Genomic DNA, 16,475 nt, shown 5'->3' with positions numbered 1-16,475 from the left:
ATCCAAAGGACAAATTTTGGCAGGGCAATATTCTTGCTGTAATAAACTGGATGCCAGCCCAGATTGTGTTTTATAGAAAAATCACAACACGGTATGCTCCAATTACTTAAATTACCTTTACTCACTCTTCGCTTTGGAAACTGATCACAATCATTTGTGGCCATGTGGAGTACACTGCAAGCTAACTGTTTTCAGCACTTGTTTAATGTAGCTTCACATTACTAAAATCCAAGGTTCAAAACAAAATCCAAAGCAATGGTGCAATCATGATTCAAATACAAATGTCAAAGATAATAATGCACAAATTAAAATAAATCTCAAATTAAGTACAATAGTTTGGTCATCATTTATTTTAACAGTCTTCAGGAAGCCCATAGCAAACTTTGCACATGATCCATAGTAGCAAACAGTTCTAATTAAATACATTCCTGTGAGCATTTCTGCTGTTTGGTCTTGAAAAATTCTATAGAAATTACTGGGAGTTACTCCAGGTATCAAATTAAATTGCCCACCTCAGGGAGATAAGAACAAATAGGGGAGGAAGTGATAAAAAATCATTAACCCAAATACCCTATGATGTAGGATTGTAAAATTTATCAGAAAAACACTGAAAAATAATCTGTTAAGTTTAAATCAAGATAATTTTGAACACTTAATTACGTTATTGTACATAATATTGTTAGTTTTAAGCAGCACTAAATTTGCATAGTTGGTCAGTGAAGTTTTCCCCTCACATCCATTCACTGAAGATTGCATAAGCAAAATGCAGAAACACTTACAAACGATATAAACAAAGCAAAGATGAAATTACAATTCCCTCATAGGCTGACTGCCATTTTTGGTCTATCATTATTGGCTTCTTTGTGGACAATTACCAGTGTGGACTGTAGGTAATTAATACAAACAAGTTTATTTATTTTAGGATCATGTTGTCATGTTAAAAAAGAAAATCATTAAGGCTTGAAGATTCCTACTAGAGAGATTTACATATGTTCCCTTTAAAACTGTTCAATAAAGCACTTTGGTGACAATGTTAATTACACACAAGACACATTGGCATGATTTAAGTCAATAGGAGCATTTTAAAAGATATAAACCCAATTAGCACTAGCAAACGTATATGGACTCTAAACTTTACTGCTTCTATATTTTTTTAGTGAAGTGCAGCAGATTATAAAATTTCATCATTCTAACTACACTATTTGATTAAAAGGTAGAATACTATAATTTATATAGAAAAAATATTGGCCGATAAATATAATTTCACTTGTTGGCTGATGCGCACTGCAATTACAGTCTGATATAAGGCAGCAAGCTATTTTCATTTTAGTAATCCAGTGGCTTTTAGCACATGTCAACAATGAGGAAAAATGCATCTACATGCAGTGCATATGAACCACCCTACAGGGACAAGTCTATTTTACTGCTTTGTAAATGTGGCACTTAATATATTATAAGCCTTCCTTAATAATGCCAAGTGTTCTCTTGTCTGACATTTTCCCAACACAGATTCACAATCTGTGCAAATAATACATTAGAATACAACATCTGTGTGAAGGCAATGTTGGAAAAAGTTTGGTTTTTCAAACAGAAGACCACTGGCAGCTGGTGATTCATGTGTCAGCATAGTCCAGCTCAGTCAGACCATTCTTCATCATCAAACTCTGATTCTTCTGAATCACTATATTCAACTGCTATACGTCTAGACAAGATAGTGGCCACATCATTTCCAACCCGATCCCGCTTTTCCTCTTGTTCACGCTGTTCTTCAACTTTGCGAAGCTGGAAGCCTAGGAAACAATTAAAATGGGATTCAGATGCAACATTCATTCTTCCAAAATAAGTTAGTTAATGGACCAAGTCATGTTTCCAGCTTTAGATCAAAGGCCAAATGAAAGAGCACTCTAATGCTGGGGACTGAGAAGTAACTTCATATCATATTGGGGACAGATTATATTAGCAGCTCTGCAAACTGATGTCAATTGATTGTCAACTTTTTCACTGTTCAAAGTGAGAGCTAATGCTATGAAGCCAAACAAAAATGACATTCAAAAATTAATAAATCTGAGGAACTCACGGATAATAAACTCAGGTAAACTCCCACACACTAGCAGCACTCCATCCACTGCAATCTACCCAGAGGTCCAATAAACACCTCACATCAAGCATGTGCCTGCCTCCCTGGAATGGGCAGCCAGCCATGGGTGGGAACATTCTCTGGTGGCAAGCTAGCTTCAGGGTGCAGTCCCAACATGGCTGCCCCCCCTCTTCAGGGCCAAGAACATTCAGCTCAAAAGATTTATATCTACTTCACCTCACACACTATGTCCGAGTACTTAGTTTCACTGTCTGAAATACACAGGTGAGTTTACCTTTCAATGCAACAATGGTATTATGAAAGGAAAGCGGAGGCTGAAAGTTATTTCCACAAAAGTGAGTGATAGTACCAATTAAAATCTTCAACTGATATTTCACCTTTTGTCCATTCACACACTGCAATAGTCTACAAATGGCCTGTTAATAGGACTGATTCAGGTTGTTGTTATTAGGGCCTAATCATCATCTTTTAACCTCAGAACCATAGAAAGGTTATAGCACAAGTGCCGGAAAACAAGATGAGAATAATTAGGTAACAAGGTGTAGAGCTGGATGAACACAGCAGGCCAAGCAGCATCAGATGAGCAGGAAAGCTAGTTTTTGACTGGGACAGACTTGATGGGCCAACTTTTTGTGCTGTAGACCTATATGACACAATGAGGCTATTCAGTTTAACAAACCTGCATCAGGTGAATAAACTAGCCACCCATTTTAATCCCAATTTCCAGCACCTGGTCTGTAGCCTTGCAGCATTTCAGGTGCAGTTGCAGGTTCCTTTTCGGTGACTTGAGGTTCCCTACATCAACGACCAAACTGCGGAGCAAATACCTCTGGGGGAAAGATTTTCCTCATGTCCCTTTTTACTGATCACCTTAAATCTGTGTCCCCATCAACTGACATCTCCACGAGGGAGAACATATTTCCCTGTCCACTGAATTCAATTGCCACATTGTTCCGTACACCTCAATTCAATCTTCCCTCAGACTCCTTTGTTCTAAGGAAAAAACAACCTGAGTCTAGTCATTCTTTAAGCTACTGTTCCAGCCAGCTAGCCAATCTTTTATTCAGACCAAGAACTTTTATACCAAATAGCCTGGAAATTCAAGTACATCCATTGGTTCCAGTTTATCTAAAATCATTAAATCCCTACAGCGTGAAAGCAGTACATTTAGCCAATCGAGTCCACACCGACCCATCACATCCCTGTAACCCTGCATTTCCCATGGCTAATCCACCCAGCTACACCTCGCTGGACACTACAGGACAATTTAGCATGTTCAATCCACTTAACCTGCACATCTTTGGACCGTGGGAGGAAACCGGAGCATCCGGAGGGAACCCACACAGACATGGGAAGATGTGCAAACTCCATACAGACAGTCGCCCAAGGCTGAAATCAAACCCGGGTTCCTGGCACTGCGTGAGGCAAAAACGTTAACCATTGAGCAACTGTGCGTATACTGCTTCCTTAAAAGAAGTTCAATTAATTGGTTAAATGTGATTTCTATTTCACAAAACCATGTTAACTCTGACTGATTAGCTTCAAGTGGTCTGCTGTAACATCCTTAATAAAGCTTCTAATACCCGTCCTATGACAGGTGTTATAATAACTGGTCTGTAGTTTCCAGCTTTTTGCCTCCCACAGTTTTTGAATAAACAAGTTACTTTTGTTATTTCCCATTTAAATGAAACCTTCACAGACGCTAGGGAATTTTAGAAGTCTAAAATTGAAGCAATGACCCCAGCAGACACTTCTTTCAAGACCATAGGAATAACGTTGATAATGCTATTTTAAATGTAAATGTCAAGTGCTGCATTCCAGATGCAATTCAATTGGTCAAACGACCAAATTTGAAGCAAAACACACTTTATTCACACATGCTAGTTAAAACACCAAAGAATAAAAAGAATTGGCTTAGCAGTAACGGATCGGAAAACTTAACAGAACAATAAATTAGCTACTAAACTAACTGTTTCAATACAGTAACATCCCATAAACGCACCCACGGCAAAAAGTAAAGTCAGAAAACGGATTGTCTCACATGCAATTGCAACCGCAACCGCAACCCAGAAGGGAAAAAACATCAAGAGAACTCAGGATAGCAGGAAGAGATGTATTGCATTAACTGACCCAGCGATAACTGCTACTGAAAAACTAAGAATCGAAAAATCCTGGTTCTGTGGGAGCTTGACCATACCCATTCAGGCTGGTTCTATTGTTACAACTTTTGAAAAAAATCCAGGGCCTCTCAAACTGTTTAGTTTACGAGTTTTCAACAGACATCTCGGTACCTCTGTTTTAAAACTTTCCTTTTAAAAGGAAGGGGACAAAATGGATCTCCTAAAGCCATAGTACCATCACACAAAAGCAGCTGTAAATCAGGAAACAGGAAGAAGGAACTCTTGGGGAAATGATACTTAGCAAATTGTTGGAGTACTGGCTAACCAATCCCTGGGTCCTCCTGGACATTACGCACTAGTTGCATGGGGAAAACAATGAACCTCAGCAAAAAAATTGCAACAATTCAAAGGCAGCAATTTTATGCAGTTGGATGAAAAGCAAATTACAACCATTCTATGCTCCCCTTATGCAACTAATCAAAGCAAAATAAACTGCCTTACCTTGCCGAATAGCTGATAGCAAGTCGGTCCTAGCATCACTCACTGGTGGCAAAGACGCTTTGGGTTTTGGCTCCAATGATGGAGGTGGCGGTGGGCCATTGCTAAAGGATAATGTTGATGAGTCTGCAGGTGGAGGAGGACCAGTCGGAGGAGGACCAGGTGGTGGTGGAGGGGGAGGGGGTGGAGGAGGGCCAGCTGCTCCAGAGGAGGAGGATACAAATGGAACAGGAGCAGCAGGGAACTGATCAGTTGGAGGTGGAGGAGGCGGCATAGATGGGGCATCAACACCATGGAAATTCTGATTAAACTGCATTGGAGGCATTGAGGGAGGGGGTGGAGGTGGGACAGCAGGAGGCAAGTGTCCCTCGGGTGCCATGAATGGTGGCGGTGGAGGAGGGGCTGGAGGAGCAGCAGTTCCAACTCCTAAAGGTGGGCCAGGGGGTGGTGCTGGAGGAGGAATAGTTGGGCTGCCAAAGCTAATCCTTTTATGGCTTGAAGAATCCTTCTGCATATCCATGGCATAGCTATAAGAAAGGCAAAAAAAAATTAGCTGAAAATTATAATAATTCACATGCACCTACAAGTAATATCAGGTAAACTGCCTCGACCATGGCTTTGATGCAGTAAGCATTCGAAATATTATACATTCATAGGTTTTCTTAGGTTGCAGAAAAATGGAACTCTATGTGAAATACTTCTTTTCTCGAGTAGCATAACTAACAATTATGAAATGTGTTTACATTTGTTCAGTTCCATCGAATTCATGAAGTTATGCAAGGAAGCATTAAAACAGGGTGTTATTGCCAAGTAGCACAACAAAGACAGTTCCTTCACAAAACTTTCTGGTCCTTTCTTGGAGTGCAGAAAATCTCAGCTAAATTGCACTTAGATAAATAATTGTGACCAAATCTCTCATCGCCAATGCATGCTCGAGATATCCTGGTTAAGTGCACAACTACATAGTTTTATGTTTCTAAATATCTGTGAAGAGTATGTAAATTAGCACAAAGTTAATTCATCTTACCCAAAATCAGGTGGTGGTGGAGGTAAATCAGTCCCTGGTGATGCTGGAGGTGGTGGAATGATTGAATCACGATAATTTCCATGAGTTCTATAAACAAGTTCTTCATTTCCATCTGAACCTATACTTCCATTAGGGTAGATCTCATTGCTGTTAGGTCTGTAAAACAATATATTCACCCACAAATCTATTAATTAAAAATGTTGTTCATCAGCAGTCAGGATATTTAAATTTCAGTTCAGGGTATACAAACTTCACAATACATAATTGCCATTCTATGGTATCATATCTTAAAACTAGTTATATCCAACTTAAATGGAAATACCAGGAACTTAAATGCATAGAAAAGAAATCTGGATCCTAAATTATCCAATGCTCCCTTCTTCTAAAACCACAGACTCCTCGTGTGTTGTGTTCAATGATCTCAGCCAGAGTGGCAGCAGGAATTAGTCTTAAATTTTTCAGCAGCTGATATATGAATACAAAGTTTTGGTGGAAGCTTAGGACAAAATTCAGAAAAAAATGCAGGCAACAGATTATAATTGTTTCCCATCGCACAACATTGTCAGTGGGAAAATGTTGAGTTTTGCTTCTGTTGAAAGGTAAGCTAATCATTAGAAATCAATCACATCTGGAGAGAATGTGTAACCAGAACAGCACACCCATTTCTGCCTCAACATCAGCAATCTGTAAGACAATACTGCTGTTTCATAACAGTTACATTGGTCCTACTGATTAACACAATCCTTGGTCACTCCTTTTCAGACCCTCCCAGTCACCAGTGATGAATTTTTCTTTTATTTAGTCTCTGATGTGATGAGAGAGCAATAAATGCTGGCCTATCTGGTGATGACCACTCCTATAACTTGAGAAGGCAGTAGTGAGCTGTCTCTTGAACTGCTGTACTCCTTATAGGATAGGTAAATCACAATTCTATTAGGAAGCCAGCCCCAAGATTTTGATCCCGTTACAGTGAAGGAATGGCAACATAGTTTCAACGGGGAAATTGCAGATAATGCTGTATCTACTCTGGTCCTTCTAGGTGCTGGAGGTGTTGGGTTTGTACGGAGCTATTGAAGCAGCCTTGGTGAATTTCTGCAGTGCATCATTTGAAACACGTGCATTTCTGTTGCCATGCATCATTGGTGGGAATGTTGAAGGTGGTGCTAACTAAGCAGACTGCTTAAATCTAGATGGTGTAAAAGGTGTGAGCATCGTCGTTTAATTCATGCATACAAGCAGACAGTATTTCAATATACGCATGGTTTGAGCCTTCTAGATGGTTGACAGGATTTGGGAGTAAAGAGGTGACTTAGTACGGCATTGACAGCCTCTGACCAGCTCTTGTAGCTACAGTAGTTGACTGGTCAGTTCAGTTTTTGGTCAATGGTACCCTTTAGGATGTTTATAGTGGGAGGTTTCAGTTGATGAATAATGCGTTGAATATGAAGGGAAATTGGTAAGATTGTCTTGTTGGAGGTGGTCCCTCTGGCACATATGCTGTTTGTATGTTACTTGTCACTCATCAACCCAAGCATGGACGTTGTTCAGATCTAACTGAAGCAGCCTGTGCCCACATGCAGCATGAGGAATCTCAAACATTACTGAACGTTGTGCAATTGGAGAACTTCCCCACTTCTGACTTTGTGATGGAAGGAAAAATTGTTGCTGAAACAGCTGTGAAGACAAGGAGCAGAGCTGGATGAACACAGCAGGCCAAGCAGCATCATAGGAGCAGGAAGGCTGATGTTTCGGGCCTAGACTCTTTTCTGATGAACGGTCTAGGCCCGAAACGTCAGCCTTCCTGCTCCTAGGCCTGCCGGGTTCATCCAGCTCTGCACCTTGTTGTCTCGGATTCTCCAGCATCTGCAGTTCCTACTATTTCTGTGGTGAAGAGAGTTTGACTTAAGACATGACCTTGAGCTATTCCTACAAGAATGTCCTCAAGCTGAGATGATTGACCTCCAAATACAATGTCTTTTGCACTCCAAGTGAAGAGCTTCCCGGATTCCCATTCGCTTTAGTTTTGTTGGGTCACTTCAATTTCTCACACACACACATACAAATGCTGTCGTCTTGATGTCAACAGCAATCACCATCACCTCTTGAAATCAGTTCTTTTGTCCATGTTTGGGGCAAGGTCAGGAGCTGGCAGAACCCAAACTGAGTGTCAGGAGTGTGAGTAAATAAGCATGAGTGACAACCTTCTATCACTTGCACATGGCTAGTGGACTAATGGGATGGTAATTGACTGGGTTGGATTTGTTCTACACTTAACTGAATCAGTCATCTGTCTGCCCATTTCACCTGTCTATAGCACATCAACAACTAGTTTGAATTAAGTCTTTTGCAGAGCAATTATATGAAGCAAGTTTTTTTTATAAAGATTGAAATGGTCCTGCTGCAGCAATCAAGCATACAAGATGGATCACTGGCACTAAATTTATCAACTATAAATCTGTGCAAAAGCTCTTTCCTGCAATTAGAATTAATTGTCTGGATTGGTTTTGTTACCTGCCCATGGAGCTTGCATTTTTTTGAAAGTGTAAGGTCAGGGGGAAAATTGTGACATTTAAAACAAAAACTTTCCTTTGTTTCATTAAAAATACCTACACATCAAATAAATTATTTCAGTATTTGGGGTGTACTGCTTCACCTGTGTACTCTAATATTAACCATTGTAAAATTTAATATAGTATGAACTATATTCATTTGAGAATCTCTGGCACCAAATTTTTATTTGTATATATTATAAAATCAAGAACTCTCAAGATAATTACTGTTGCACTATTTGTCCAAATATTAGATTCTTTCAATACGGCAAAACTTACCCAGTTTCTTCTGCAGCAGACTTCACTTCCACAAATTCCTTGCCCATTTTCAACCTCTCCCATTCTTCCTTTCTGGTCCTAATTTTCCGTGGATTCAAATTTCCTCTATTTGAAACATCCCTTTTTTCTTTCTAGAGATAAAGTCAGAATAGCAACAGATGTATTTTGATGTTTTGTAGGATCTTACAAAAATTAAATTCCAATCTCAAGTACATTCACACAGTTCTGAGAGAGGTTTATTTACCCAAAATATTTTTCTCTCCACAATTTCTGCTTGATCAGAGTATTTACAGTATGGGGTATTTTTATTTCATGTTGCAGCTTACTGAAGCATACAAGCTGTGTTCTTACTGTGATACTATTCTTGTGTTGACATCAGTCATTACCAATGCCTATTATTACAAGCAACTGTTAAAAGAAAACACGAGACCAGAGTAGGGATGCAGCAAAGGAGGCAGCCTTTTGATGTCTAACCTATTTGGCTATTTATGACCCAACTCCATTATCTAATTTTGCCCCATACCCTGATACACTTTCATAAAAGATTTCCAATCTAAAGTTAATAATCAATCTAGCATCAATATCATTTGTGGAAGAGAACTTCAAACTTCTATCACTCTTGATACTCAGAATGGTTTCTTCCTAAAAGTTTAAAAAAATTAGAGCCAGGTCCATGTCCTAGACTCTCCAGTCAGCAGTTTCCCTTCCCATAATATCATGCAAACTTTGATGAAATCACCTTCTAATTTTTTTTTAAATTCCAGGGAATACTACCTTGTTTGTGTAATCTCTCTCAGTTGTAATCCAAAGGTTAAATTGTTCTGGTAAAACTTGGTCACCCCAAGGCATGGTACCGAAAACTCCAAGTCTGATCTAACCAAGACTTTGTACTATTGAAACTGACAAGAGTCAGTTTCTATTTTGATCCTCTAGACAAAAGTGGGCATTCCATCAGTCATTTAGATTTCTATTCCTACTCAGAATTTAAATGTGTTCTTGAATCCACCAACTCAAAGGGGAGTGATTTAAATATAGTAATAAAAATATCATTGAGACTGTTGGTTTTAAAATAGTGACTTAAGTGGGTACTTTTGTGAAGGGGCTTTAAAAAAAACCCACAAACATTCCTTCCAGAGCAGTGACCTAATCTAGTGTGTTGGAGAAACAGACCACCTCAAATGTTAATAGAAAGTTGACTTTTTTTTAAAAAACTCTGGTGATTTAAGACAAGTGGGGTAAACAATGAAGGTCATTTGCTTGTTTTGGTATAGGATAACAAGAGATTAGATTTCCTAAGCTAAAATCAGATATTAAGTGTTCATAAAACACCTAGTGTGGAAACAGGCCCTGTGGCCCAACAAGTCCACACCGACCATCTGAAGCGCATCACCTCCAGACTCATCCCTTGACCTTTCTCCTGTAACCTACCAAATCTACACATCCTTGAACACTATGGCAATTTAGCAAGGCCAATACACCTTAACTTGCACATCTTTGGACTGAGAGGGGAAACAGGAGCACCCAGCAGACATGGGGAGAATGTGCAAACTCCAGAGACAATTGCTCAAGGCGAGAATCAAACCGGGTCCCTGGCGCCGTGAGGCAGGAGTGCTAACCACTTTTGTGTAACAGATTTCTGTTCTGTTGTTCCAGAAACTCTGCAGCCTCGTGTGAATGTTTCAGTAAATGACCATCACTAACTAAATTACATTGAAAAAAAATCCATCAAGCTAGGTCTCATCCTGATATCTGACTTGTCCAGTCAGACCATCAGCTCCAGTCATAACACGAAACCCTCCAGCCAACATTCTTTGGAACTCCACGATTTCTAGCTTTTCCTTATTTAAATATCCCATTCTTTCATTTAAGATAAAAGTGAATGACCTCACACTTGACGAAGCTGAAATGCACTTGCCATAGTTTTGTTCAGTTACTCTCAGTATCTCTGTTGTACTTTTGTGTGTCTATTTGTTAATACTTTGAGGACAAGATATATGGAACAGAAGTCATGACTGTACGTTCCGTACACCAGTTTTGTAAACAATTCACACATTGAAATGTTTGGTAATCATTAACCACTCACTTTTAATTAAGAGCTCATTGCATAGGGGCCTAGATAAACACGATTCAAACGATTAAAGAGCCCTTTAGACTGCTATTTGAACTCTATACACAATAATTCTACCCCCCAGCCCCTTTCCAAAGCACAAGGCAGCTGGTCCGTTTGCAAGAAACGTCAAAACAGGAATTGTGTCATTTTTTATCTCTAGCAACTTCTACTAGAACATGCTTTACTCAGCATGGACTTTAGCAAATCTTGCAAGATTTAACCAATCTGACTGGCATTTTTAAATGCAGCACTTTGTAACTTAAAGCTTAGATCTTCAGCTAAAGTACACACCTATTCGACATTTTTATAGGGTCTCATTGCAAAGTACTCCACATACTTTTAGTACCTAAACAGAAAATTGATAAATTTACCACATTATTAATTAGTGCACAATCCAAAATGTTGGCCTCATGAGATCTGCTGTTTGAGGTTCTAAGAAAGATTAAGGCTACTTCTGCTTACAGGGCCCTGGATAAATACAATTCGAATAAGATACGAACCAGGTCCCCTAAACTAGAATGAGCTAGTAATAGATGAAATAGAAAAATAGGCTCAAAAAGGCAGATCAGAGACTATAAACATATTGTAGATATTTTCTAAGGGGTACAAGCTAAGTTAGAGAAGGTGTCTGTTGTATGAAAGTAGTACTCGTTAGCTCTGCTTTCTCCTTCAGCTGTTCATAACCTTAGAGTCAAATTTGACACTGATGCAATTGTTTCATATACCAATGGCCATATGTTGAATTAGACTGCAAAAGTCTCAGATTTACAAGGAGTTTTAAAGTGAATCTAAAGTTGAGTACAAACTTCAGTTTGCACCTTTCCCTTCTGGACTTTCAGAAACTCCTCCTTGCCCCACTAACACTGACAATACTTAGTGATTTTTCTTTTCTTTTAAAATACATCTTTCTTGAAGACATAACTAAATTATTGCAAATAGCATTGTTCTATTAACAACATATTAACACGAGCAGAGAGCCACAGCTAATTAACTGACAATAGAGACTCACAGCATAATTGCCTGCATTCTGGATTTAAGGCAATAGCATTGAAATCACTATTTACAAGCTAAACGGAAAATGGCTTCTTTACAATACATTGCAAGTCATTGCCCATTGACAGATTCTGCGTGCAGTTTATACCTGTCATTGTATTATAAATTCAGCAGCTTAGACTGTCAAGTTACCATCATTTTTAATTGGCACCACCAACTGGTCAAGGCAAGATACATCAAAATGAAAATATTACAAGAGCAACTCAAGTGAATCATAAAATTTCAGTTCTAAATTAGACATTCACCATTATTCAAGAATGAAAAATTAAAACAGTACCCGGTGTTTCCTCTTTTCCTTCATTATTTCCTTGGTATCTTGCAGCATTTTTTCTTTCCAGAGATCAAAGAAATAGGAAGGATCAGTGTAAAACTTAAGACTGTCTTTTCCATCCTCTCTGTAACAAGGAAATCAAAAGATTACAAAAGTAATGATAGAACTTGTAAAGACAAAGCAATTAGGACAAGCCATGAATTTTTTTGACTTGTTCCGAAGAAGGATCCTGACCCAAAATGTCAAACTTTCCTGCTCCTCTGATGCTGCCTGGCCTGCTGTGTTACTCCAGCTCCACACTTATCTCTGACTCCAGCATCAGCAGTTCTTACTATCTCCTATCAGACAAAAGCTTGAGCAGCCACGTTTCATTTCAACAGACCACGAAAGATCTACTGTCGTCTTGGAGGTGTAATTGTTTCAATAGTATATTGATCTCAAGCCTCATCAGCCTGCTTAGGTCACTTTAAAGACTATGGTAAAAGACAAAGGCAAGCTTGGTATCCTGGCTAATATTGTTCCGCAGGATTCACCTCTCAGAACTGTTAAACTGACTACTCAAATTTTTGACAACTTGTATGCACAAACTGGTCACTATATTTACTTCCATGACAACTAATTCAAGAATTTTGGGACACTTGGAGGATGAAACAAGCTGTTCCACATTTCCAAACAAATTCTGGTCCATAGGGAGATTTGCAAGAATTAAATTTGAATGCCCTGTGCTTCTTTAAACGACTGCAAAGAGGAGATTATAATAGGTCATTCTATATCCAAGGACATAAACAAAAATTGGCTGAATAGCTTCCCAAAAGACCAAGGCTGCAGGTGATTTGCAAAACTCAGTAAGTTTCCAATGTAGACGTTTCAGGTAACAGACCATAAATAACTGCTGTCAAATGACCAGAAATTATCCTTTCAGATATAATAACCTGAATCACTTATAATTCTGTTTTGAAGTATCATGCAACTTATTTGAAACCATCATGTGCCTTTCTAAAAAAATAATTAAAATGTTGAAAATTAGTAAAATTGTAATGTACAGTATTGTCACTACGTCTAAGATCTTACCAAAAAAGTGTGCTCATCCTGTACATTGAGAACTGTGCCATAAGCGCTATAAGGGTATGGGGCAAGCAGAATTAAATTAAGGAACATTTCTGTCCCCATCATTGAAAACAAAGTCCCCTGATAGAATACCAAGATGGCTCACAAATAGTTAACAAAAACTCAATTTTTCTTGCTAGACTTCCAAAGTAGAGGCTCACAGGTTGCTAATACGACCTTATTTATATCACGATAGTTAGCATCGCCCACCTGTATGGAGTTAGGATATGAAGGGGTGGAGGCTTGTCACACATATTGTATGTATCATCAATAGGAATAGGCAGAGATGACCGGCAGAACAACTGCTGATCCTGCTTCGTGGAGCTTTTGAAAGCTTTCCTCAGGTTGATAGCTTGCAGTGAAACTGAAAAAAAATACAGGTTATCTCGAATGTTTAATTGTTCCCACACTGGCCTGTACAATTCTTCAACATCATCTGACATTTTCACAAGTGCAGCCTCTACTGACACCTTGCCTGAGTCATCCTTCGCATTAATATGCTTAACTGGCAAAGCTCTCTCAGCTGTTCAACTTGAGGCATGATGGCTAAACTTATTTTACATCTTGACATGCTTATTTTTCCCTCAGATTTCAATTAGGAACAAACTCCAGATTGCTACTTTATTTGTCTAGCTAAGGGATATCAAGGCCAACTGCAGCACCCACCATCTCAAACGAGATCAGTTTAGGAAACCTGGACTCTCCCAGACAATCAACACACTAGTGAGTTTGGTTTATACATGTAGCCATTAGGGAAAATCATTTTAATATCTTCCAGTCCTATTACATATTTTATACTTTTTTTAAAAACTTAATGTTCATTCTACACCTTTTAGGTTCCATGGGTTCAGTAAAAGACAGATCATATATTCTAAATTCTTGTTTGCAGAAGTCATGTGACGTTTTTTTGACTGGCGTGGATGCAATGGGCCATAGGGCCTTTTTCTGTGCTGTAGATCTCGGACTCAATTGTTCTGCTAGGATTTCAGCTCCTTCTACACAAATGCAGGAGATGCAAAAATTTTGCCCTTCACTTCCACTTGGTCAACAGATTACAGCCCCAAACAGTACTTCCTAATTTATTTTTACCTTTTAGAAACTAGCGTATGACAAGCACCAAATATTATGGACCTTATCCACAAGGGAAGCCAAAAGCAGATCTAGTGATTATCATTTTGCTGCACAGTTCCAGTCTGTCTGCAACAACTCTGAACCATTACTACTGTTGCTTTCCACATCAACTTTGTTTTATTTCTACTTCTGTCCTGCACTGTTCTAGTGAGTTGATGCAAGCATCTGGAACAGCACAAGCTTATGCTTTTAATTTGGACTGTATTTGGATACAGAATGCTCAATACTGAAAATGAGTGCCTGAAGAAAAATTGCTGCGCTGACCACTATCAGTCTGCCTCACAAACTCACCAAGTTTATTTAAAATGTGCTAAACACAATTAGTAAAAATAAGTATTTCCTCTTGGCATTCAACTACCATGTATTAAATTAGCAACAGGATTAAAAAATACTACTTTTCATCTTACTATAAAAGAAAAATAAGATATCAGGGTATGTTCATAAGTATGTCAATGATAACATGAATATTATTCTTAATATTTATTAAAGAACTGAAATATTTTTCTTCAGACTAATTGTTCACTAAAACAGAAATTTTACCAGTTACAGGGGTTTCTTTTTTTCTGGTTCTGTAATCTTAGTTTCAAGCCTGTGAACTGTCAATTACCAAAGTTTAAAAGCTACTACGCAGTAAACCAAAAAAGACATGGAAGCTGTTCTGCTCTGTGGGTAGAATGGGGAAATAGTTTTAGGTGCTTCTAAATTAAGACATGAAAAGGCCTAAAATGCACGGTATGAAGAGGTTAGCGGTTCTCAGATGTTTTACATGAACTCAACATTTCAAGAAAGCAACATCTACATGATCTCTGTATATAAACATAAACATAACCAGATCATTCTTACTTACCATCTTCAACTTTGGGATCAAGTTGGGTTACTTTAACCTGCAAACGGTCAATCCGCTCTCCAAGGCTGTTTACTCTAATAGCAAAACTACCTGCTTCTCTAAATAGCTCACCAAAGATATCCTCAGCATATTTACCTGATAAGAAATAAAGGCAATGGGTTAATAGTCAAAAATTATAAAATCACAAACTTAAAAATACTAGGATTAAAATCCTGCAATATCAGGTTTCTTCAGTTATTTCTGTGTACCTGTATGTAAACTCCTGGTAGCAGTTTCTGGACTATAGTTGGTCTGGTCAGTCAATAAAGTTGATTTTTAAGAAACAAATAGGTGAACAAAGACTGACAGAGGCAAGCTGTACATAAATTAACATAAATGAATATTCTGAATGCAAAATGACAATTTCAGGTTCAAATATCTTGTGGATGGGAATAAGGGGAAAATGCACTCATGGGTGTGTATTTGGGGCTGGAGGAAGGAAGAGACCCATTGGTGAATTGTTTATAAAGGCAAACATTTAATTGTGCTCTCTTGGTTACAAGATGAAAGATAATGAAAAAGGAAGACAGAATTCAGAAAATTTCCATAACTGCGCAAGAATTACACTTAAAATGAACTCAGCTCAAACTTCCACCTAGATGATTTTATCTTTGCACAGTGTTCCAAAGCATTCTCTTTCTCATATAAGGCTAAAAATAGCCTAATCTAGGGGACATTAATGTAGAGAAGCCAAAATAGCTTATATTGGACAGCTGTTTTCATTTGAGGCAGACGGCCAGATTTCTAAGTGTCTGCATCATCACAGACACTTCCTTTGTTCTGGAGTTGGAGAACAGATGTAGCCCTATTTCCTATGATGCACTTCCCTTTATTGGAAAAAAAAACTGATGAGTAAGACAATTCAAACACACTGACATAGCAGCATTGTCAGCAATAAAAAAAGCCCTTGAACTTCAATGCTAAAGAGAACAAACCACATCACATAAATCCTAAGCTATGGAGAGAGACAAATGGGGAGGTGATGGCCCTGTGGTATTATCGCTAGACTGTTAATCCAGAGAAACAGGTAATTTTCCGGCAACTAGTTTGGAATCTGGCCAAAGCAGATAGTGGATTTTGAATTCAATAAAAATCTGGAATTTGAAAATCTAATGATGCCAGGCAAAACCATTGTTGAATGCTGTAAAAACCCATCTGGTTCACTTTACAGCCCTTCAGGGAAGAAAGCTGACAACTTTTGGCAGTGGCCTACATGTGACTCCAGACCCACAGCAATGTGGCTGACTCTTAACCGCCCTCTGGGCAATCAGGGGTGGCCTACCCAGTGATGTCCTCATCGAGTGAATGAGTGAATGAGTGAATGAGTGAATGAGTGAATGAGTGAA

General features: G+C 38.6%; 1 protein-coding gene across 1 annotated transcript in view; it reads right to left on the bottom strand.

Moving 5' to 3' along the window:
- Positions 1 to 322: 322 nt before the first annotated feature.
- The window catches only part of wasf2 (WASP family member 2), a 16,723-nt gene continuing 570 nt past the window's right edge, over positions 323 to 16,475 (bottom strand). The window contains exons 2-8 of the mRNA XM_020529680.2: positions 15,091 to 15,225; positions 13,323 to 13,476; positions 12,012 to 12,129; positions 8,572 to 8,702; positions 5,744 to 5,899; positions 4,720 to 5,243; positions 323 to 1,790 (exon numbers count right to left, since the gene is read on the bottom strand). Coding sequence (XP_020385269.1) covers positions 1,636 to 1,790; positions 4,720 to 5,243; positions 5,744 to 5,899; positions 8,572 to 8,702; positions 12,012 to 12,129; positions 13,323 to 13,476; positions 15,091 to 15,225 — 1,373 coding nt within the window. The 3' untranslated portion in view covers positions 323 to 1,635. The remainder of the gene's footprint in view (positions 1,791 to 4,719; positions 5,244 to 5,743; positions 5,900 to 8,571; positions 8,703 to 12,011; positions 12,130 to 13,322; positions 13,477 to 15,090; positions 15,226 to 16,475) is intronic.

Source organism: Rhincodon typus, chromosome 27, assembly GCF_021869965.1.
Source record: "Rhincodon typus isolate 14 chromosome 27, sRhiTyp1.1, whole genome shotgun sequence".
NCBI classification, from domain to species: Eukaryota; Metazoa; Chordata; class Chondrichthyes; order Orectolobiformes; family Rhincodontidae; genus Rhincodon; species Rhincodon typus.
This window is presented reverse-complemented; position numbering and strand designations above follow the sequence as displayed.